Source organism: Stomoxys calcitrans, chromosome 3 (assembly GCF_963082655.1).
Source record: "Stomoxys calcitrans chromosome 3, idStoCalc2.1, whole genome shotgun sequence".
Lineage (NCBI taxonomy): Eukaryota > Metazoa > Arthropoda > Insecta > Diptera > Muscidae > Stomoxys > Stomoxys calcitrans.
The window spans coordinates 36,685,148-36,709,059 of NC_081554.1; the positions used below are offsets into that span (position 1 = coordinate 36,685,148).

The 23,912-nt window shown below is 40.0% G+C and overlaps 1 protein-coding gene across 10 annotated transcripts in view; it reads right to left on the bottom strand.

Moving 5' to 3' along the window:
- Positions 1 to 4,664: 4,664 nt before the first annotated feature.
- Positions 4,665 to 23,912, bottom strand: part of LOC106094446 (bridge-like lipid transfer protein family member 1) — a 49,958-nt gene continuing 30,710 nt past the window's right edge. For 2 of the 10 annotated variants that reach the window (XM_059364179.1, XM_059364177.1), the window contains exons 19-32: positions 23,580 to 23,679; positions 23,311 to 23,420; positions 22,936 to 23,250; positions 19,636 to 19,973; positions 19,438 to 19,570; positions 18,503 to 19,367; positions 17,872 to 18,427; positions 17,001 to 17,798; positions 16,803 to 16,925; positions 13,659 to 16,667; positions 12,946 to 13,597; positions 12,538 to 12,732; positions 12,331 to 12,461; positions 4,665 to 6,135 (exon numbers count right to left, since the gene is read on the bottom strand). In XM_059364179.1, coding sequence (XP_059220162.1) covers positions 5,413 to 6,135; positions 12,331 to 12,461; positions 12,538 to 12,732; positions 12,946 to 13,597; positions 13,659 to 16,667; positions 16,803 to 16,925; positions 17,001 to 17,798; positions 17,872 to 18,427; positions 18,503 to 19,367; positions 19,438 to 19,570; positions 19,636 to 19,973; positions 22,936 to 23,250; positions 23,311 to 23,420; positions 23,580 to 23,679 — 8,048 coding nt within the window. In that variant the 3' untranslated portion in view covers positions 4,665 to 5,412. The remainder of the gene's footprint in view (positions 6,136 to 12,330; positions 12,462 to 12,537; positions 12,733 to 12,945; positions 13,598 to 13,658; positions 16,668 to 16,802; positions 16,926 to 17,000; positions 17,799 to 17,871; positions 18,428 to 18,502; positions 19,368 to 19,437; positions 19,571 to 19,635; positions 19,974 to 22,935; positions 23,251 to 23,310; positions 23,421 to 23,579; positions 23,680 to 23,912) is intronic. The other 8 variants (XM_059364184.1, XM_059364186.1, XM_059364183.1 and 5 more) reach the window with 6 other exon arrangements.

Below are 23,912 nucleotides of genomic sequence, written 5' to 3' on the forward strand. Positions count from 1 at the left end.
TTCTTCAGTTCGAAATGGTGAATTATATTTTCCAATACATATCGTACTTTCGGCAATCAGATCAGCTGCAAAATGGCATGGAAATTTCGAAATAAACTTTACTTTCTATATATAAAAAGTAACAAGTAAGAACGTGCTATGTTCGGCCCGGCCGAATCTCAAATATCCTCCACCTTGGATAGCATTTCTCGAGTTCTTTTCCCGGCATCTCTTCTTAAGCAAAAAAGGATATAAGAAAAGATTTGCTCTGTTATTAGAGCGATATCAAGATATGGTCCGGTTTGGACCACAATTAAATTATATGTTGGAGACCTGTGTAAAATGTCAGCCAATTCGAATAAGAATTGCGCCCTTTGGGGGCTCAAAAAGTAAGTAGAGAGATCGATTTATGTGGGAGCTGTATCGGGCTATAGACAGATTCAGACCATAATAAACACGTATGTTGATGGTCATGAGAAGATCCGTCGTACATAATTTCTGGCAAATCGGATAATAATTGCGACCTCTAGAGGCTCAAGAAGTCAAGATCCCAGATCGGTTTATATGGCAGCTATATCGGGTTATGAACCGATTTGAACCTTATTTGGCACAGTTATTGAAAGTAAGAATAAAATACGTCGTGCTAAATTTCAGCCAAATTGGATAGGAATTGCGCCCTCTAGAAGCTCAAGAAGTCAAGTCCCCAGATCTGTTTATATGACAGCTATATAAGGTTATGAAACGATTTGAACCACAATTAGCACAGTTGTTGGATATCATAACAAAATACTTCGTGCAAAATTCATTCAAATCGGATAAGAATTGCGCCCTCTATAGGCTCAAGAAGTCAAGAGCCAAGATCGGTTTATATGGCAGCTATATCAAACCATGGATCGATATGGCCCATTTACAATACCAACCGACCTACACTAATAAGAAGTATTTGTGCAAAATTTCAAGCGGCTAGCTTTACTCCTTCGGAAGTTAGCGTGCTTTTGAGAGACAGACGGACGGACGGATGTCTAGATCGACTTAAAATTCCATGACGATCAAGAATATATATATACTTAATGGGATCTTAGACGCATATTTCGAGGTATTACAAACAGAATGACGAAATTAGTATACCCCCATCCTACGGTGGAGGGTATTAAAACGTATTAAGTTCGGCACGATCGGAACTTTAGTTACCCACCACTATAGCCATATTCATATCCATAGTTATATCCTAATATGGGCTGATTTGTATCATATTTGATTCGAGCACTGAGAAGCCTTATACAGACCACAGTTTCAGCAAAATCGGTTTAAATAGCAGCTTTGTTTAAACAGAGTCCAATTAGAACCGTAAATGGCAAGGATGTCAAGGGATCTTTTATAACGCACTGTTATTAATTTCAGAGAAATCGGGCTATAAATGAGACTTCTATAAGTTACAGACCCTAATTCGTGAGGTTGGTCTATATGACAAATTTGCAAATTTTGCCCATGAACATTCCACTAAGGAACAGAGGCAAACTTCTCACATATCAATGAGTGCAGTCCGATTCAAATTTAAGCTCAATGATAAGGGGCCTTCTTTTTATAGCCAAGTCCGAACGGCGTGAACGCAGTGCGACTCCTCTTTGGAGATAAGTTTTACATGGCGTAGTACCTCACAAATGTTGCCAGTATTAGGAGAGCAAACCACCGCTGAAAATTTTTTCTGATGGTCTCGCCAGGATTCGAACCCATGCTAACCTCTCCGCTACGGTAGGCTCCTACATCAAAATATGGTCCAATCTGGACTATTTTGAGTTAGGGTGCGGAATGTTTTAATACAACTCACTATACCCAATTCTAGCGAAATCGTTTAACAAAAGCTGCATTTACGAGCGTAAGACTCTTAATCGGCCGAACGGTCTATATGGCAGCTATATCTAAATATGGTCCGATCTGGAGCATATTCGGCTTGGATATCGGGGTCTAATCATGACAATATGGGACTCGAATTAAAGGTATTTGAGACTAGAAAACGAATCTGATATAAAATTTTGGGTTTCAGAGTTTGGGTGTTTGAGGAGCCGCCCAACCTCGAAAAACTTCCCAAACCGGACATATTTACCGACCATAGCAATATGGGACTTAAGTGAAAGGTCTTTCGAAGTAGAGCACGAATCTGATATCAACTTTCGAATCAAGGGTCTTGCAGCCACCCTACCCCCATAACACCCCTCTAATAAGACATATTTGTTGAACTTGGCAATATTAGGCTCAAATAAAATATATTTCAGTGTAGAGCACGAATCTGATAGTTTTGAGAGGGACCAAATCTCTGGGTGGCCGCCTTAGCCCCAATATTGCCATAGTCGGACAGATATGCCGATATTTGCCAACTTTTGAAGTAGAGTAAAAATCTGATATCCATATTTGGGGCAAAGGGCCTGGCTACCCCAATCCACCAAACCGGAAATATTTACTTACTGTGTTAATAAGTGGCTCAAATAAAAAGTATTTGGAAATAGGGAACAAATTTTATATACACATTCGAGGCGAAAAGCTTGTGGGGACGTCCCACTCTGAAAATCCCAAACTCCGACTACCAAAATCAGAACTAAAATGACCTAAAACGGCTGAACCGATTACCTTGAAATTTTCACAGATTGTGTAGGTTGGTCTGGAAAGAAACATAGGTTGGTCTGGATAGAAACATGGGACAGTGAGTTAAGTTAGGCCCTTCGACATTCTTCTTCAATTTGGCTCAGATCGGTCCAGATTTTCATATAGCTGCCATATAGACCGATATCTCGATTTAAAGTCTTGGTCCCATAAAAGCCGCATTTATAATCCGATTTCACTGAAATTTGGCACTATAACTTATGTTAGGCTTTTCGACATCCATGTCGAATATGGTTCAGATCGGTTTATTTTAAGATACAGCTACTAAAAAGACCAATATTTTGTTATACACAATTGAACAATGACTTCTACTTGACTTGTGTTTGGTTCAAATCGGAACATATTCCGATATAGCTGCTATGGGGCATAAGGTATTCATTTTTCACCGGATTTTAACGAAAGTTGGTTTACATGTATACCCGAGGTAGTGGGTATCCAAAGTTCGGCCCGACCGAACTTTAAAGAAGGCACTTATTTCAACTGCCTGTCTATACGTTGTCAATATATGACCTTTGTAGAATTAGTTAAAAAATAATTAAATAACTTTATCATCATTTTTATCAGTCACAAACTTACCCCTTATTAAAAATGTATACAGCTCTCCATTGCCTAAAAAAGCTATGAAATGATGAATATATAAGATTTTTGATTAAAAAAATAACAAGTAAGAATGTTCTACCCACCACCACGGATATATACAAATGTACAACTTATCCAAATTTTGTCTTAATAGAGTAATAACTACTCATATTATGGACTAAAGACCTTCAATCGGAAGATCGATCTTTATGGTAGCTATATCCAAATATGGTCTGATATAGACCATAATTGGCAGGAATGTCAAGGTGTCCGAACTAACTTGCTGTTCCGAATTTTGTCGAAACCGGAAAAAAAATTCTCCCATACATATATCGATCTATATGCCCGATTGAGAACCCCCAAGAATATAACGAGGGTTTGACCAAACCAATAATTTGGGCAAATTTTCAACCCAATATCTTTATTTGTAAAGGTTGTTGAGGGATTACAGCAATCGGACTGCGAACAGATAGATGGACACTGGTCACAAAATTAAGACGATTAAGAGTATATACACTTTTTTGGATCTAGAAATGATGCAAATCTACATATATCGGCATGATGGTGGGTTTAAAAAATTTAGAAATTATTGTAATAAAAATAAATGTCTTGTAGCTACTTACCAAGTACGAAAATAAATTGCCGCAAGCTAAGTGTTTTCATTGCCTTTGTGTTGACTCTACAAAGTTATTTGGTTTAATAACAATAATTTGGTTTACGTTTGTTCTGAATACCATTTAGAGATTAGCTTACCTCTTGGGGAGTTATTACAAAATTTACTAAATGAAATGAGACATTTTAGAAGCATGAAACTTTAATGTTATTAAAATGATGGTGGTTTATTGCTAGAATGATATTAAAGCGAAACGGAATATGGATTTATAACTAAAACAGGTAAAGGAGCTTTTGGATCGGGTTAGCCGAAACATAACTACACGCAAAAAATTAAAACGTTTGGGAAATTTTTACAAAAACAAAATACTTTTAGAACGAAGATTTGTCAATTTTTAAAGATATATCCATCACAAAGTTGGTATTTAAATGTGCGAAAACAACAACAAAAGTTTTTTTGTTTTCTTTATTGCATTCTCTTTGTTTTTATCTTCTTACTCGCATATTCTCTGTTCAAGTACGCATACGTGTACGCAACGCAACGCTTAAAAACAAAGCTCAACGCTCTCATTCTGTTTTGGCCTTACGTCTATCTAGCCATGCCGCGATTGCATTCGTAGCGTTCGAATGTAGTGCTGGACAAAAGATTTCTTCATCATATTGGTGCCGATCTAAATCGCAAATCTAATTTCAACCATAACTGACAAAAACAACAACCAAATTTGTTTTATTTATATTTTTTTTAATATTTATTTTAAATATTCCCCATAATAATTGATTGGTTGTATAATTTATGTTATATTATGATTACTTTTAATTTAAAATGAATGTAATTTTTTTTTATATAAATTAAAATGGGTTACCTTCACATTCACTTAAAACAAACAAAAAAATTTAAAACTAAAAAATATGCTAAGGAATATTCAACAAACAAAACTCAATACAAAAAAGGCAGAATATATTTTTTTGGCTAATTAAATACTAAAAAATTATTTAATATATATAAATTGTAGATACTTTGATGCTTGATCTTTTTCTTTTTGATAATGATTTTCCTCTACATTAATACTTCGAGTATTAGTTTGTTCCAGTAGTAAATAGGTATTTTTTTTAAATATTTATATAAGTGTATATACGGTATATAGACAATGAAAGTAGAAAATGGCTACGAATACATAACATCACCTCTCGCATTGTTCTTTTTTCGTTTCTTTTTTAGTTTTTTTTTTGTTTATTAATCTTATACAAAAGCTTACATACATTATACAAAGTTATAAATATATATTTAAATTTCAACTAATAGCTTAAGGATTAAACTAACACAGGGATCTTCGTTAGAAAAAAGATCGATTAAACGATATAAGAGAATTTTATATAGAGTAAGAGAGTCAGGACTATTAGATGTAGGTATATATATTATATATTGCCATAAAAGTTACTTGGTATTGGTATTATATATGGTATATGCATGTAATTATGTATGCCTGTTTAAACTACCACATGTATGTGTAATATTTCGAAACTAATTTCAAGCTATAGTCTGTAGTATATGTATTATCTCAATCGATATAATTTATTTTTCTCTTAATTTTTGTTATTTTTCGTGCTAGACTCTTGTTTATTTTCCCTAATCATATTAAGCAATTGCAGCATCATTAAAGCCTGTACCTTGTCCAAGGGGTCCATGAAACCCCTTTGCAACCATTTGGGTATGGTGGTTCGAGCATGGCTGAATCCCAGCTTGTTGAGTATGTAATCAATGCCATATGGTTCAATGGATTTACCAGCCCAATATAAAATGCGCACCGTGGGCTCCAAATGCCATGTCTGGCACTCGAAATGCCGCCAATCACGGAAAAATGATTCTAAATCTGTATCGTTACTACTATCACCAGTTGCTGTATTTTGAGACGTGGATGGTTGATTTTGACTGCTACTTGCAGATGCCGCTGTCGCACTTGTGGCGCTATTACTGTTAGTGTGGGAGAGAATTGGTGCAGCGGTGCTTGTTGGATTCATGTTAATGTTTGATGCTTTATTTGTTGTTGAGTCTTTGGTATCGTTGTTTATGTTGTGATTACTACTTGTCAAATGTTGTGCTGTCATGGACTGTTGCGATTGATTTATATCCAGTGCTGTAGAACTTGCATTTTTGGATGAGAGAGTATTTGAAGCCGATGAGGTATTTGAGTTTGATTGCAAGTTCTGTGGTTCTTTGTGAATTTCATCGGCGACATAAGGTTTCAGTTGATGTTTTAGATTTTGAGATAAATTCGGCGAAGCAGCACGCGCAGACTGAGCTCCGATCTGTAATGGAAAGACAATTAAACGAGGGCGAATTTATATTAGTAACTTAGGATTCGACACACAACATTCTTACATATAAAAATCAATTTGTGCTTGTTTGTTTGTCTGTTCCGTATAGACTCAAAAACGGCTTAAACGATTTTCTTGAAATTTTTGCAGATGGCGCATAATGATCCCGTGGTGAAAATGGGGTACTACATTTCCCCTCCCCCTTACCCTGATTTTCAGAAACACCAGATCTCGGAGATGGTTGGTGCGATTTAAGCGAAACTTGTTCGCCCTATTATAGTAACCTTAAAATAAAAATTGGGGATCTAAATTACGGGTGGGGTGCCTAAGGGGCAACCAAAACCCACCAAATATATATTTGGACCAATCTCGACCATATGGGAATGAGTAGAAAACGTATATGATAAGAGTAGAAAACGTAGCTGATAAGAGTAGAAAACGTATCTGATAAGAGTAGAAAACGTATCTGATAAGAGTAGAAAAGGTATCTGATAAGAGTAGAAAACGTATCTGATAAAAGTAGAAAACGTATCTGATAAGAGTAGAAAACGTATCTGAAAAGATTAGAAAACGTATCTGATAAGAGTAGAAAACGTATCTGATAAGAGTAGAAAACGTAGCTGATAAGAGTAGAAAACGTATCTGATAAGAGTAGAAAACGTATCTGAGTAGAAAACGTATCTGATATCAAATTGTGGGACCAAGTATTTGGGGGACCGCCCCAGCCTCCGAAATACCTCCAAATCGGATATATATATCGACCACTGCAATATGGAACTCAAATGAAAGGTCTTTGGAAATAGAGCACGAATCTGATATCCAAATGCAGCACCAAGTGTTTGGGACCGCCCCTCCACCTAAACACCCCCCAAAGAGGACAAATTTACCGACGACCATAGCAATATGGGGCTCAAATGAAAGATATTTGGGAATAAAGCACGAATCTGATTTCAACATTCGGGAAAGTGTCTATGGGGCCACCCTACCTCATAACACCCCAAATAGAACGTATTTGCTGACCATTGCAATATGGGGCTCAAATAAAAGGTATATTAGAGTAGAACACGAACTTAATATATTTTAATATATATATTTAATATATAATATATATATTTTCAGGGCCAAGTCATCCCATCCCTCAAAACAACCCCACCCCAAACCGGACGTATTTGCTGATTTTTGCAATAAGGGGCTCAAATGAGAGGTATTTGTGATTTGAAAACGAATTTGATATCCAATTTTGGGGCTAAGAATAATAAAAGATATTTGAGAGTAGAGCACGATGCCAGGGTCTATACGACCGATCGCCGCGGGAACATGAGGGCCATTGGTTATTTAAAGGCGTCAATAACTCGCTTTGTTGAATCGAGCATCATAGGCACAGTATTTAAGCAAGAGCCGGTGCCTCACGGCCTCTCACTGAAACTCTCCACTCGATACCGTTGATTTGCCGCGACTGCAATTGCAGCTACTCCGTATGGAGCATTCCACTATCCGCAACCTGTGAACGCGCCTGGTAAATCCCAGCTAAGCTTCTCGTGATAATGAAGAACACCACACAGATTGGAGGATTGTTCTCAATTTCCTTTTCAATCCTTGATAAGAGGATACTCTTTCATTCATATATCGAAAAATTTATAATACTACTTTTATGACAAGACCATGCTAGATTATCTGTGGAACCTTTTTTGAGTTTATACGAATCACAGGAACAAATAATACAAAATTATTTTTATACCCTCCACCATAGGATGTGGGTATACTCGTCATTTCGTTTGTAACTTTTAGAAATATTCGTATAAGACCCCATAAAGTCCGGCGGTCGAAAGCACGCCAACTTTCGAAGGAGGAAAGCTAGGCGCTTTAAATTTTGCACAAATACTTTTTACTAGTGTAGGTCAGTTGGGATTGTAAATGGGCCATATCGGACCATGTTTTAATATAGCTGCCTATAAACTGATCTGGGGTCTTGACTTCTTGAGCTTCTAGAGTGCCCAATTCTTATACGATTTGGCTGATATTTTGCACATATCGTTTGGTATGACTCCCAAAAACTTTGTCAAGTATAGTCTAAATCAGTCCACAAGAATTACTCCTTCGCGGCTTTTGATGGCGCTAAGTGGCAGAAGGGCGCCAAGGTCATCGGATGCGGTATTAAGAAAGCTTTGGATTTTCTTTCGACCTGCATTGGTGCCCTTGACTCTCTTTGGCCTAGCATGAAGATAGAATTAGTCCCGATTGATCAGATCCCCGCTGGACGACGCTGCGAGAGTAAATTCCTCCTCTCCATATACCTACCCTACGATGTGGACAACCCCCATACAGACACAGTCCGGCGAGAAGAAGTGGCATGACCTTTGGTAGGGGGTGACGCCAATGCACACCATTGCTTCTGGGGAAGCACGGATACCAAAGGATTTTTAGATTACATTTTGTCCATGGGCCTGGTTGTATGCAATAGGGGCAACGCCCCTAATTTCTACAACCGGATCTGGAAATTGATTATAGATATAACGCTCGTGAGGAATAGTGACTCGGTGAAGGTTTTGGACTTGAACGTCTCCACCCAGTGCTCCTTTTCGGATCACTATAGGATTTGTTTTCAGGTCGAGCACGAAAGGGGGAAGAGGATACCATACAGAAACCCGAGATGGGCCGACTGGGAGAAGTTCAGGAAATAGATGCAGAAACTAGGGTCTGTTAGAGGGCCTCTGGAGGACGCAATAAATCTTGTCACGGGATGTCTGAACGAGGCCTTTTTAAAGGCATGTCCCGTACGAGTACCTGAAGGTGCTCAGGAGAGAAAGTAGAAGGCTTTTTTATAAGGCCAAGAGAGAGAACACGGCAGAGGACTGGGACAACTAGGCAAGATCAAAAACGAGACGAGGAAGGCGACGGGGAGTTTCTGGGCGAAATTCTGTGAGAAAATGGAAAGCACTAGTGAGGAATCTAGGTTGCGCAAAGTGCTCTCGAGGGATCCCATCACGCCTAACTCCCTGAGGAGGGAGGACGAGACTTACACCGGGAGTGGCCCGGAGACCGTGGAACTTTTGATTAAGGCGCATTTCCCTGGTGGCCAAAAAGAAGTCGGCGATCAATATATCGCAATACCTACATATGTGGCCTTAACAGATGACCTCATCAGGCCTGCCCTGACTCGAGCGGATTTTGCTAACGAGCCTGGCATGGTCCTACATATCAAGGGCTTGGAGGCAGGTCAAGGTGGTCTTTATCCCCAAGGCGGGAAAAATTAACCACAGTACGACGAAGGATTATAGGCCCATTAGTCTGTCATCGTTTTTGCTGAAAACACTGAAAAGAATGATTGACCTGAAGGTGAGAGGGAGACTGATGCCGGAAAACTTCCTTGGGGTACAACACGCACCTCAAAGGCAGCTCAGGAGAGATGGCCCTTCACGAGGTGGTACAGGAGGTCGAGACATCTCTCCGACAGAAAGAATACACTTTGGCGGCCTTCTTGGATATTAAGGGGCCTTCAATAAAGTGGAGATAGGATCGATAGTCGCCGCACTGCAAAGCACGGGGATTCACCCTATAATCTCTTAGTGAATCAATAATATGCTTTATGGCCGGACTTTTAATGCGAACCTGAGAGATAGTGTGGTCGGAAGCAGAGGAACCCCCCAAGTAGAGGTGTTCTCGCCGATATTATGGAACCTCGATATTAATGAAATCCTGTTGGATCTCGGTGGGGATGGCACGGGGATAATCGCTTATGCGAACGACGTTGTTCTGCTGGTTCGAGGCAGGTTTCTGTCGACGATATCATTGAAGGGTCCGTGAGGAAGTTGTCGCGATGGGTTACCAGAAATGGGTTGAGGACCAAGACAGAGCTGGTGCTCTTCACGCGTAGATATAGAATACCGAAGTTCAGACTCCCGTCCTTGGACGGAGTCACCCTGCAGCTGTCGAAGGAGGCGAAGTACCTTGGCATAGTGCTCGATTCAAAACCGTCCTGAAAGAGGAATACCGAGAAAAAAGGCCGTAGGGCACTGTGCGCTTTCTACGCCTGCAGGAGCATGTTCGGTAGGAAGTGAGGAATAACCCTCAAGATGTTTATTGGATATATACGGAACACTGGTATGGTGGAAGGCCGTAGAGAAGAGGAAACGTGCGAGGGAGTTCCAGAAGGTCCAGAGACTGGCCTGCGTCGGGGTCACAGGGACACTGAGATCCGCACAGCAGGCAGGCCTGGTAGCGATGCTAGATACGCAGCCCATTGAGGCCCATATTCGATTCTGCGCCGCCAAGGTAGCTCTTAGGCTGAGGGAGCTCGGCATGCTGAAGGAGGATGGCTTCGGCCACAGTTCGATTCTGGGTATTATGGATTATGGTCTGAGGAGGATCTCCCACTACCTGGCACCAGTGCCGACTGGGGTGAGAACATTGGCGATTCGTTTTCTTTGGAGGGATAAACGGAGAATGAATGCTGTACTTGAGGAGAATGCGACCTCGATCGACACCAATTGCTCCAAGATGGAGCCAGGGACTTTATTGGGGGTCTACTCTGACACACTCAATATCGGTATGTCTCTGAGACTGCCGGACTAGTGTACGGTCTTTCAGGCAGAGGTCTGTGCCATTACAGTTGCCGCAAGAGAAATTCTGGTAAGGGATTTACCGCTCTCAAAACTTAGGATTTATTTGGACAGTATGGCTGCGCTTAAGGCCTTGTGGTCGAGATGCGTGGCGGATTGTTTGGAGTCCCTGGATAGGCTTCTAGCCCACGATGTGACGCTGATATGGGTTCCTGGACATGAGGGAGTTCCAAGAATTAGAGGGCGGCCGAGTGCGCCAGGAGGGGTTCGTTTGCGCCGGGCGCACCAGCCACCGGTCTTGCCTACGAGCCATTTGACGAGCTACTGAACACAGTAAAGGGCATGGCCACGGTGACGTTGGTGGTGGGATGGTACTCGACCTGTCATCGACCGCAGAAGGACGAGGGAGTTGATGGCGTTCGATAAGAAGTCGATGAGTACCTTAACTGGGGTCATAACCGGCCACTGCGCCATAGGCCACATGGTGACGCACATGGCATGGCACAATGACTTCTGTCTCAATCAGAATGAGAAGGGGACTATCGAATACTTGCTGTGTCCGGATTTGCAGGGACGTAGGCCCTCCTTTCTGGGGTACCGTTTCTTCTGCGATCTGGATGAACTTGCGAACGTACCTCTGGTAGGTCTCCTGAAATTTGTTGACGGAACAGGATGGTTCCGACGGGGGGTGCCATAAGCTCCGACGTAGATACATCCGTGCTTGCGTGGGAAAGGGCATTCTTCACCCCCGCTGGGGTTCTCCATTCTACCTAATTTTCGTCTATTCATGTATAACCTCTAGTCCGAGGTCTCACATCTTCTTTCTCTTCCCTTTCTTCCTAGGGTACCACTATGGGCCAAACTGGCCTCCGTTCGGACACACCTTTGGGCAACCCACTCAACCTATCCTTCCTAAACAATAATTTGTTACTAAACAAAGGGAGCAACAGATACAGTACTGTGTTATGTAAAGTAATTCTTTCTCCCTAGTTTAAGGTTTGTTTAGAAAAGTGTGATAAAAAGATTTCTTATCATACCAATTTGAAAATCAGTTTTTTTTTACTTGCTGTATTAATGTCCGGGTCTGCAGGGACGTAGGCTCTCCTTTCTGGGGAACCGTTTCTTCTGCGATCTGGATGAACTTGCGAACGTACCTCTGGTAGGTCTCCTGAAATTTGTTGACGGAACAGGATGGTTCCGACGGGGTTGCCATAAGCTCCAACGTAGATACATTCGTGTTTGCGTGGGAAAGGACATTCTTCACCCCCGCTGGGGTTCTCCATTCCTCCTAATTTTCTTCTATTCATGTATAATCCCTATCCCGAGGTCTCACAACTTCTTTCTCTTCCCTTTCTTCCTAGGGTACCACTATGGGCCAAACTGGCCTCCGATCGGACACACCTTTGGGCAACCCACTCAACCTAACCTTCCTAAACAATAATTTGTTACTAAACAAAGGGAGCAATAGATACAGTGCTGTGTTATGTAAAGTATTTCTTTCTCCCTGGTTTAAGGTGTGTTAGGAAAAGTATGATACAAAGACTTCTTAACATTTTTAACAAATTTTATGACATTTTTAAGGTACCAATCATACCGATTTGAAAATCTGTTTTTTACTACAACTTACCACTTTTTCCTTTTCTTTGACATAGGATGTTATTAAATCATGCAAAAAGAAGAAAGCATCAGCATCAACAGTCACAAATATGTGATCATCGAATTCTGTAGTAAAACTGCAGATAACTTCTGGTTTTATATCTGAAAAACAAGAAAATAATAAATAGCCTGCTTGCTGTCTTGATTTCAAATAAAGCTCCATCTATAAGGACTTTACCTGATGGCTGTGGTGTAGAGGGTCCTTGCTTGTGCTCAGTTCTAAAATGTAAGTGAAGACTTGGCAAGGCAAATATTACTTCACGATCCTGCGACTTGGTGGAACTGGCAGTAGAGGAACTGGCTGATCTGGCACGCTCTATGGAATTCGAAGCTATTTCGCGATCACATTCCAAAATGGGGAATCGATCAACAGCTGTAAAAAAATTACCATGGTGTTTATTTTCGTTCACAAGCCAATCAATGAAATCAATAGTTATGGAGATTTTTTGCAATTTACTTTGGCTAAATATAGATGTAAGTTTGGTTTACTTGCTATTTGAGCATACTATTCCACTGAAAATATTTTCTCTTGAAAGTATTCAGAAAAATATTTCCCATGAATGTTTTTAACTCCTCTATAACTCACCATCAATTTCGCTATTAGCAAATGCATAATGGAACCATTCATTCAATGTCTTAAATTGTGGTGGAAATACAATATTTCTCGAAATACGACTAACAATAGCCATTGAATGATTTTGTTGTTGACCCTCAGCGTTCTGGCCCAAGCATGAGGTTAATGTTTGTGTTACAAACACTTCTCTGGTGTCTGAATCCTGATGGGCCTCAGTAGTGAAGTTAATAAATGGCGACTTTAGGCTGAACAAAGCCCATGACTTTGATTTGAAATTAATGCCATGGAAACAGGCCAATGAGATGTTATTGCCATGTAGTTTAACGGAGCCACCTAAAACATTACCATTACGTGGCAGTCGTGTTACCAATGTGGGCACAACGAGGCCTGCCACAATCTCCAGGGGCTTCTGCCAATGCCTATGGTGTCGAGCATCGGTGTTGCCAATGTCAAGGCATGGGGCCTCATTTCCACCACCACCACCACTAATCTTCTTCTTCATATGTTGGCGACGTTTCATGCTGGTATTGCGTTCATGCAGTCGTGGCTCCAGACTGGAGAACACACGTTTTGATGATTTAAATTGCTGAGTGAAAAACTCTTCCAGTTTGTAATACATTTTAAGTAAATCGGCAGTAGTTGATTTGGATATCATGATTTGCAGCTGAAAACGTATAGAACATAAATGCGATGCTCTCTAAACTATATAGGTAAATACTACACACCTGATCCCAGGAAAGGTCTCCATGCACGAATATTATTGCTTTGGGAGCGACACTGGCATCGTCGGTAGCACACGATTTCAACAGAGATGTTTTCCACTCATCCTTCATAGCTGCCGAAAAGGAACTTATTCTTGTCATTAGCACCGAAGTGCCCATGTAATCCAGTCGTAGCTCCAGCGCCATAAAACTCAAACGAATTGTGTGACATGGTTCAACGCCAGACTCCTCTTTAATGTGAAAACGGTTATTGATTTTATTCACTTCAAAACTACCACCTACAATGCCACCCTTGGCATCCAAAGAAGAACCCCCCAAGTAAATGCCAATATACATATTCTTATAGCCCGTACTGCCAATGGAAAGTCGCCCATCTGATTGGAAATCTTTTGTAAGCCACACCACATTACCCATAACATTGCCCATGTTCATTTGAACATTCAGCTTGGTAAAGTTCACGGCAAATAGAACCAAAGTTTCCCAAGCGGTAATCTGGTTCTTCTCTGAAGGTGGTGTACTGGACGATTCATTGCTGGAGGATTTTCCCAATGATTTCAATTTCCTTATGGCACTTGCTGAAGATGTTGGTGTCTGCATGGAATTTTCCAAATTTAATTTCATCTTTTCCCTGGCGTAAAATGCATCAGCTGGTGATTTATCCGGAGTCTTAGTTCTCTGGAAATCTTTGGGCGTCGTAGGCGTGCCGGCATATTCAAAGTCATTGCTAGTTTGCTGCACACTTAGGTCACCCAGGAACAAACGACGCACAATACGGCGGCGGTACCAGGCTTTGGGGAATGCCAAAATTTCCGTTAAACGCCGCATATCATATTTAAACGAAGCACTGCCTATATCAACGATGGTAGAGAATCTTACCACAGCTTTTGACTGATCCAACGACCTCTTCGATGAAGCTGAAGGTTCTATGTAGACTTTGCGACATCTGGTAATGTGGAATTTTACAAACTCCACATTGATGCTCAACGAATCCTTTCTCTCCGAATCAGTCAAGGGAGAAAATTGGGCCTCTTTGATGTTTGTTTTCTTGCCACCATAAGGATGGAATATATAGACATTAAAGTCTGCTAAGCAGCCTGTAACACTAAGCCCTCCTTGAGGTGTCTTATCCTTGTCCTTATCCTTGTCGCTGCCTGTTGTAGTTGAAGAAGGTGTTGCTGTATTGGGGTTGTTGTCGAAGGGATTTTGGTTATCTTCATCAGCTGAGCGTTTCGATGAGAAGACTATATCCAGACTTGGCAATTGCAACATACATTCCACCCTTGAAACGGGTAAACAAGAGAAGCGGAAAGTCGATGGCTGCATATGGAAATAGACAATGACATCAACTGGAAATGAGGCATATGTCACATAATTGGCAGGTAATATATCCAAATTGACGGCATTATTTGAGGGTGTCTGCGAACCGCTACTCTGTTCAGCCTTTGTGGGTATGGGTTCCAGGGTTTGTTCCAAGAACTCCAAGATGTGTGGTGAAATAATGGTCTCCTCGGGTATGGATTGCAATGTCATCCAAGCAAACAGAGAAGCTCTTTTAGTGCTTAGACGTCTGTTTGTACCGGACATCATTGATTGATGGCTATCGGTACTGGCCAACCGGGAACTTTCGTTTAAATTATGCTCAACCGTCCTTGACTGATAGTGCAACTTCACATCCAAACCGGGTATATGGAATATGGTTAAGTCTGAAAGCATTGCTGCACTAGAAGGATTATAGCGCAGCTTGCTCTTATCTCTGTGTCTGCGAGATGGTGTGGGACTTCCCCAATCATAACCAACACTTCGCTCCCGTTTATGGGTTTTCACTGTAGTGGGTCCCGATACAAAGAATTTATCGTCTGTTGTCTCTTTGGTGTGCAAAACGCATTTTCCTGAATTAACCAAAACTTTGATGTCCAGCTCAAAATCGATATTGGGCTCTTGTTGCTTCTGTTGGTACTGATGTTTTCGCCTCATTTCCACTGAGGTGCCATCGATATCAATTTCGCTGGGAGGTGTGTCAGTCGGCCCATCCTGCGAGTTAGTGCTTTGTGGTTCATCGTCACTATCAGCATTTGGCAAGGAAGTTTGCCGCATGGTCTCAGAGAATGTTACCCTATTAGCACCTGTAGTTCGAAGTGAGGCACTTCTAGAGTGACAGGAGGCCGGGGTTGATTGCAGACTCGATATTTCATCATTTGATGCTATAGGATCTAAACGTCTGCCCGAATAAGTGGCCAAGCCATCTTCTATATGATCACGATGAGATCCAATAAACGAGATGGACCTTTGTGAAGATTTCATGCTTCTACGCATTGAAGGTCTCTTCCATTTTTGAATCATATCGCGCCTAAAGAATTTATAGCATATGGCCTGTAGTTCCTGCAATCTTCGCTCCTCATGGGCTATGGTATTGTGGGTTGCCCCCAATGTACGCAAATCGTTGATAATTTTCAATTGTTCGGCCATCTCCTTTTCCATCATAAACGAACGCTTCTTCGAGTCGATGGTAGGATCAAAAACAAACGGTGGCAGATTCTCAAATTCCCTACGACGTCCAAAGGTATCACGCTGAGATTTTTCCTCTTCATCACTGTCCGGTGAGTCAAGATTGGTTTCTTCATCTTCGAATCCTGTCAACATGGTGAGGGTGTGACCCAAGGATGACAATTGTTTGCCAATGTTGATGTCTAAATGTATATCGACTCCCTCCATTTGCCATTTTACATTTAGAAGCCATTTTGCATTTTCATTTTTCTTCGCAGCGGTTGTACGGGAACAGACTTCATATGTACCCTCGGAGACAACGCAAACATTCATTATAGGTTCACTTGAATTTGGCTTCCAGTCATCCAGTGTGGTCTCAAAATCATCCGCAAAACGCAAGCATAGACCTTGGAATTTTCCTTTCGAAACAAGAGAACCGGAGTTGCAAGCCGATATTATGGTGTTCTCTAAGGTGATAACAACAGCTCCCTTAGGCTCGAAATCTTGATAAGATCTGGTGCCCCAAGACTGAAAGGAAAAAGATTAAAGAGATTTAATATAAAAATATAAAATCCTAATGCGAGACAATTCTTGAAGAAGAAACATGAAAAACGTAGGTCGGGCATGATTAAAAAAGGAAGATGTTTTCGCTGTGGTACTTACATTCGCCACTTGATTAAGAGGCAGACATATGCCCATGTCCTCCACTGTCAATTGCAAGAATAACGTGGATAAATTGGAACTTGCAATGTTGCTAAATTGACCAAAAGCCACTCTGTCAAAGACCTTTTTGCAAAAAGGAACATTAAAAAATAAACTAAGTCATCACTTCCAAACTCGTCTCATATTTTGTAAACGCACCTGTTGTGATTGTTGAGCACTTTCATAACTCAAATTTGCCCTCTTCTCCGCCCAGTATTCATAGGCATTTTTGTAATTTAACCACACTAATATGGCCTTATCAACAGCTATCGGCTGAATGTATACCAAAGGACGTTTTAACGTTAACAGTATCAATTCTTTATCCTCGTTAAGTAATTCATCTTGGAATGCATTACGTAAGCCGATAGTTGTGTGAAAAAACGCATATTGTTGAAACTCAGGTTCCGCTTCATCAAATATTACATTTCGTATCAGTTGACCAAGCGAAAGATTAAAATCTATGTGTGCCTTGCCGAACATTTTCCGATCGTTGCCTTCGCCCACATTCTTAACACGATTCGAAAGCTGTAGCTCCAGGGTGCCAGTTTCAAAACGCACTGCCGAATTACAGGGCGTAGTGGCAGTCAGTTGTATACGTTTCATTGAAACGTTAATGGAAAATAGTATACGTTTTAAGCTAGACTCTTGAACACTGCCGCTGTCGCTGTCTTCGGACCACAAAGGTACGGGTTTTTCACCGCCATAGACCTTTTGCAGAACTTCATTTATTTCTCGCATGAACACCTTTTGGACAAACACCAAATGATTGAGTAAATCTGTTGTCAAACATCTCTCAAATTCCCCAATTTCAGCTGAGGCATTTACATAGCCACCTTGCCTTAGGATTACTCCTTCCACACGTTCATGTTCATCCTGGCGATGTTCCGGTATGTACTCAGCGCTAACGTGAACTGGCGGCAAAGCAATACAGGCTTCCGAAGGCAAGTTCATTTCATTCTTGAGTAAAAGAGTTAACAAAAGCATACCTTAAGGATTAATTTTCTATTTTTAAAATTAACGAAAAACTCACCCTCACCTGAATTTTAGTATTAAAACTCAGCGTATGTGTTGGTAAATCTATAACAAATTTTGCACGATTTCCAGACACACCCGTAGAACTGACATGGTTCATACGATATTGGGCCTGCAGTGAGGGCAACAAAGCTGCATTGATAGACAGAGATTGTAGCAGGACATTGAATTGCATCACCAGCGGCTGTAATAAACCATTTTGCTGAGGTTGTGAGCGGGTGTGAGTATTGAATTTACGAGGGTGAGTTTGTGGTTTCTCCTTAGTGTCCATATTGGAGCCAGAGTTACGTGAATGGAATGGAGATTCTGGTTCATCGACATTGTGGGTCCTCGAAGCAGTACGTCCTGAATTACGCCCCACTCGAAGTTCTTGCAGGGTAGAGGAAAGCTGCTTCGAAGAACGGGTCATCATGCCATGCAAGGCGACTGGATGTTGTGGAATTTCAATGTTGACAGGACCTATGGATAGAAGGCCGCTATTTTTGTCGCGACTTCTCTTGGTTAGGCTTGAATAAAGGGTCTGACTTTTACCCACAGTCACCTTGACAACGGTTCTAAAAGAAAATTTTTAGATACAAAACACATTAAAAAGTTTTTACTTTGATAAACTTAAACATTATCAAACTTACTGCTGGTTTGGAGCTACTCCTTCCAGTAGAACAATCATAGCTCTTCCCACTTGACCGGTCAAAGAACATTCCAATGACACCGGTCTGGCTTTTTTACGCCAAGTTGCCGAACCATTTAGAGTAGTAATTTCCGCTTCCAATTTCAACCCACTTAGTGTGGCCAACAATCTCGTTTTATGTATCTTGGCTACCCCAAACACAATTAAACGTGTTTTCTCCTGCGATATACTATCGAAAATTTCCTTATGCTGTGGCAATGGTGTTGGAGCACTAGTCATATCATCCTCGTCGTTACGTGTCTCTTGTCGATTGTATGCACTAAAAGACTTCTTTTCATTGGTCAACGAAATCCTTTGTTGTACCGTTTTAGTCTCAGGCATGGTACCATATAATTCCAATAAATGGAAAATTGTTTTCCAACAATTCGGTGTATCCAACATAGGGGGAATAATGGCTGTAAACCCATTTTTGGTCATGGTATTATAGTCCCCACTAACACTTGTTGCGCAAGCACCATTCAGAGAGGCTTTGGATTCCAATGAGAGTTTAAACATGTGATGCTCAGACACCGATGTGGTGGGACTATCACGCAAGGGCGATGAGGATGACTCATTGAGATTAGTGTAGCCCAACTTGCCCTTTACCGATTTTCCAGTGGATCTTAGTTTTTGGGCAAACGATTGGGGTCGATTTTTAGCACTAGGCGAGGGAGTGAGTTGAATAAGAGGTCTCATTTTATTACCCGCCGTATGTGTCATGGTAGCCATCTCATTGAATTTGTCATAACGTTCATCTGAGGAATTCTCATTGTGATTAAATCGATCTGTTACAGAGCCAAAAGGCATAATGTCATTGGGCTCCGACGCTAAATAGAAAGGAAAAAAGTTATAACTTATTATTGTTTTTTTTTTTTTTTTGCAGAGTCAATAACATACCCAAGCTATATTCGTCTTTGGCATTTGATTTCTTACTGATGTCTGGCTGATCGTGGAACTCATTTTGGGCATCCTTAACATTTTGATACATATTGGTTATTTGATGTAGTAAACGCAGAAGGGGCATATTGACCTACACAAATAACACAAACTTGTAGGAAAAACATCTTTGGAAATTAAATAATTTCTTTCACTTACCTGTTGCGATATAAATCGTATATTTATGCTAAAATTAATCACAGTACTTGTATGTTTTTTCATTTGCCTTCTCGACATGTAGATGACATTTTGCCTAGCCTGGTCCACCATGCCATCGGACATTTTTAAAACTTCCAATTCAATGCCAACACGTTCACATAAAAACAAAGGGGTATCCATCATTATAGATGGCCTTCCATTGGGTTTTTTGCTGGACAATTTTGTAGTTTTAGCCTTATTTTTGTCACCGGCCTCAGAGACAACAATGTCAACACGTATGGAATCAAAAGTGCCGATTAATGATAGATTGGTGCCGAAATTTTCGAGAGAAGATATATCTGAAATGTTATCAAGGTAAATTGTTAAGAAAAAATTTACTATTAATTAGAATTGGCTTTGAGTTTGACATAACCAAACTTAACATGCATAACTTCTAAGTTAATAAAACAAACAAATATTGGGTTGCCCAAAAAGTAATTGCGGATTTTTTAAAAGAAAGTAAATGCATTTTAAATAAAACTTAGAATGAACTCAAATATACTTTTTTTCTAAAGCAAGCTAAAAGTAACAGCTGATAACTGACAGAAGAAAGATTGCAATTACAGAGTCACAAGCTGTGAAAAAAATTTTCAACGCCGACTATATGAAAAATCCGCAATTACTTTTTGGGCAACCCAATAGTTTAGCTGGTAAACCACCGGTTTCTGCTGCCTTTTTGTTCCTCAGCCGGGTAACTGCTTTGCTGACATCATTTTGACAAGGCGGTACACATTCAATAACCTCATCGTCAGCGGCATGGGAAATAATCTTCTTGCAGAATACTTATTGGTTTGCCCAAAAAGTAATTGCGGATTTTTTTAAAAGAAAGTAAATGCATTTTTAATAAAACTTAGAATGAACTTTAATCAAATATACTCTTTCTGAATTTCAGCGAAATCCGGTAACAAATGCGCCTGTTATAGGCTTAAGACCTTTAATCGTTTCAAATTTCAGCAAAATCGGAAAATAATTGCAACTTATATGATCTTTAGACCCTAAATCTGAAGATAAGTATCTAAGGCAGCTATATTTAAATACATTCCGACCTGGACCATATTCGGGACAGATGTTGGAAGTCTTGATAAAACTCACTGTTCTAAATTTTGGCGAAGTCGGGTAATAAATGTGCCTGTTATAGGCCTAAGATCCAAAATCAGCAGATGGGTCTATATGGCAGCTATATTCAAATTTATTCCGATGTGAACCATTCTTGTTTCGAATATCGACAGACCTAATAAAACTCGATGTTCTGAATTTCAGCGAAATCCGGTAAGAAATGCGCCTGTTATAGGCGTAAGACCCTTAATCGTAACAAATTTCAGCAAAATTGGAGAATAAATGCGATGGCATCAATCCCAAAGCAGCCGGTTGTATGTACCGGATTGACCCGATGAATTCCTTCATCGGCAAGGGCTGCCGCCTCAGTGTACCACACACAGCTACAAAACAACAACATAAATGCGCCTTCTATGGTCTTTATACCCTAAATCTGTAGATAAGTATCTAAGGCAGCTTTATTTAAATACATTCCGACCTGGACCATATTCGGGACAGATGTTGGAAGTCTTGATAAAACTCACTGTTCTAAATTTCGGCGAAGTCGGGTAATAAATGTGCCTGTTATAGGCCTAAGACCCAAAATCAGCAGATGGGTCTATATGGCAGCTATATTCAAATTTATTCCGATGTGAACCATTCTTGTTTCGAATATCGATGGACCTAATAAAACTCGATGTTCTGAATTTCAGCGAAATCCGGTAACAAATGAGCCTGTTATAGGCTTAAGACCCTTAATCGTTTCAAATTTCAGCAAAATCGGAAAATAATTGCAACTTCTATGATCTTTGGACCCTTAAGCTGAAGATCGGAGTCAATGGCAGCTATATCTAATTGAAGTCTGAAGTATACCATATTCGTGACAGATGTTGGTAATCTTGATACATCTCACTGTTCCACATTTCAGCGAAGTTGGGTAATAAATGCTCCTGTTGTAGGTCTAAGATCCAAAATAGCCAGATCGATCTACAATATATGGCAGCTATATACAAATAAAGTCCAATGTGGCTCATTCAAGAACTTAACCTGCGTATAGAAGAAATATGAGTCTGTGCGAAATTTCAACTCAATATCTCAGTTTTTAAAGGCAGCTATATCAGTTTATAATGGGAGCTATATCAGTTTATAAATCGATTTGGACCGAACTGGGTACAGTTGCTGGAAGTCATAACAGAACACTACATGCAAAATTTCAGAAAAACGGACAAAAATTTGCGTCTTGTAAGGACTCAAGAAGTCAAATCGGATGATCGGTTTATATGGAAGCTATATCAGGTTATAGACCGATTTGGAACGCACTTAGCACAGTTGTTGGAAGTCATAACAGAACACTACATGCAAAATTTCAGTGAAATCGGAGAAATTTTGGGGCTTCCAGTGGCTCAAGAAGTCAAATCGGGAGACCGGTTTATATGGGAGCTATATCTAAATCTGAAGCGATATGGCTTAACTTTGAGAGAGTCAGCAAAAGTTTATAACTCCGCACGCCCATAAACAAAGCGATCAACACCAGTTTTGAACAACCAAAGACTGGTTTACGCAGGAGAAGACCAACATTGCAATGGAATGGCGGCTTGTTGTACATACCGGATTGACCCGATAGAGTTTTTTATCGGCAAGTTGTGCAGCCTCAGACCAACAACAACAATCAAATGAATAAGGATATCTTTAAACTAGGTGTTTTAGAAACTGAAGAAGAGTTGCAGACTAGACTAGCACAGAGCTACTCTGTTACGCCTGGTTTCCTTCTTTTTTGTTTTGTGTGTTGATTACCACTGACCTCCTTTTTTGTTTTATTGATGTGGATCTCTGTCTCCGAGGCCTCTGAGTGATGAGGTTGGTACTCGAGTAACCTTTAAACTAACCTGAACTTAGTATGTAGTAGGCAACAAAATTAGTTTAAATGCAAATTTGTCCATAAATATTCCATTAAGGAACAGGAGATCATTTCATCACTCTCGGCTTTACGAAAGTATATCAATACTTTGTAAGTCAATGTGATACGAAATTGGATTTTGAATTTTTAGCTCGATCTAGAATACTGTTAAATTTATAGCTCGGTCTAGAATACATCCAAAGGTAAATTCAACAAATTAATAAAAACAATGGTAAAACGATTCTTGGCATAAAAAAAACAAATTTCGAAAGCAACTACTATCTAAATTACCGCATGTTTATCTAAGTATTGTAAGTGTTAAAATTTACCTGTATTGGAAAACTTATTGATCATTTGTTGCGGCATCACTCCCAGACAAGTAAGTAAAGGTTCAAAAATTAAATGGGCATCAAGCAAAGTAATCGAATCCTGCATTATTCCCGGCTTTAGTACATTTCCTGGCATTTTGTTCACCGGTGTGGGTCGTAAAATTTCCTTTTCAGCAAAGGCTTCCTTTTTCTTATTTTCCTGTTGTTTAGCCATCCAAAAATACAGGTCTTCTTTTTGATTATCCGATGGACCTAACCAAAATTTATTTACAGAATTGGTGGAACTTATAGAGCCCTCTTGTAAAGCCCCATATTCTATAAAGAAAATAAAATATAGTAAAAAATTTATATAACTACAAATGTCTCTTATTTTACCTATTTCCGCCGTTTGTTTATCCACCAAACCCGATATTATGGGCAACATTTGAATGCTGGAACGGGAAGAATTTCCATGTGAATAGGTTGAGCCTTTATGTAAATTTTTGCTATGGAGGGGTTACAAACCAAAACCATAGGCATTCATTTATGAAGATTTTTTTTTTGCAAATGTTCGTAATTGGAATTGAAAAAGGAGGACAACATAAAATATGTTACGCTCTTCAATTTTTACCTTAATGTCTACAGTTGTTAATCTCAATACTTACCCTTTGCGGGGCAAATGTATATTGGGTGATGTCGATGTTGATCGTTGAGATCCATGTAATACGCCGTCTGTAGTGAAGCCCATACCAAATTGGTTGGAATCTATATATTGGAAGCAAATATTAAGTATTTAACAACATGTGCGATTAAAAGCTAATCGCCAGAAGAAACTTAAAGGTTCTTTTTTTTTAGTTTCTTGATTTCGGTGCTACAAATATGCATATGCATTTTATCGATTTTGTGGTCATTTCTTATCAATCATTACGTTAAAATATACAATTATTGCATAGAAAATTCAAAATTTTGGTTTGGCCACTTTGTTTAAACAGTTTTAT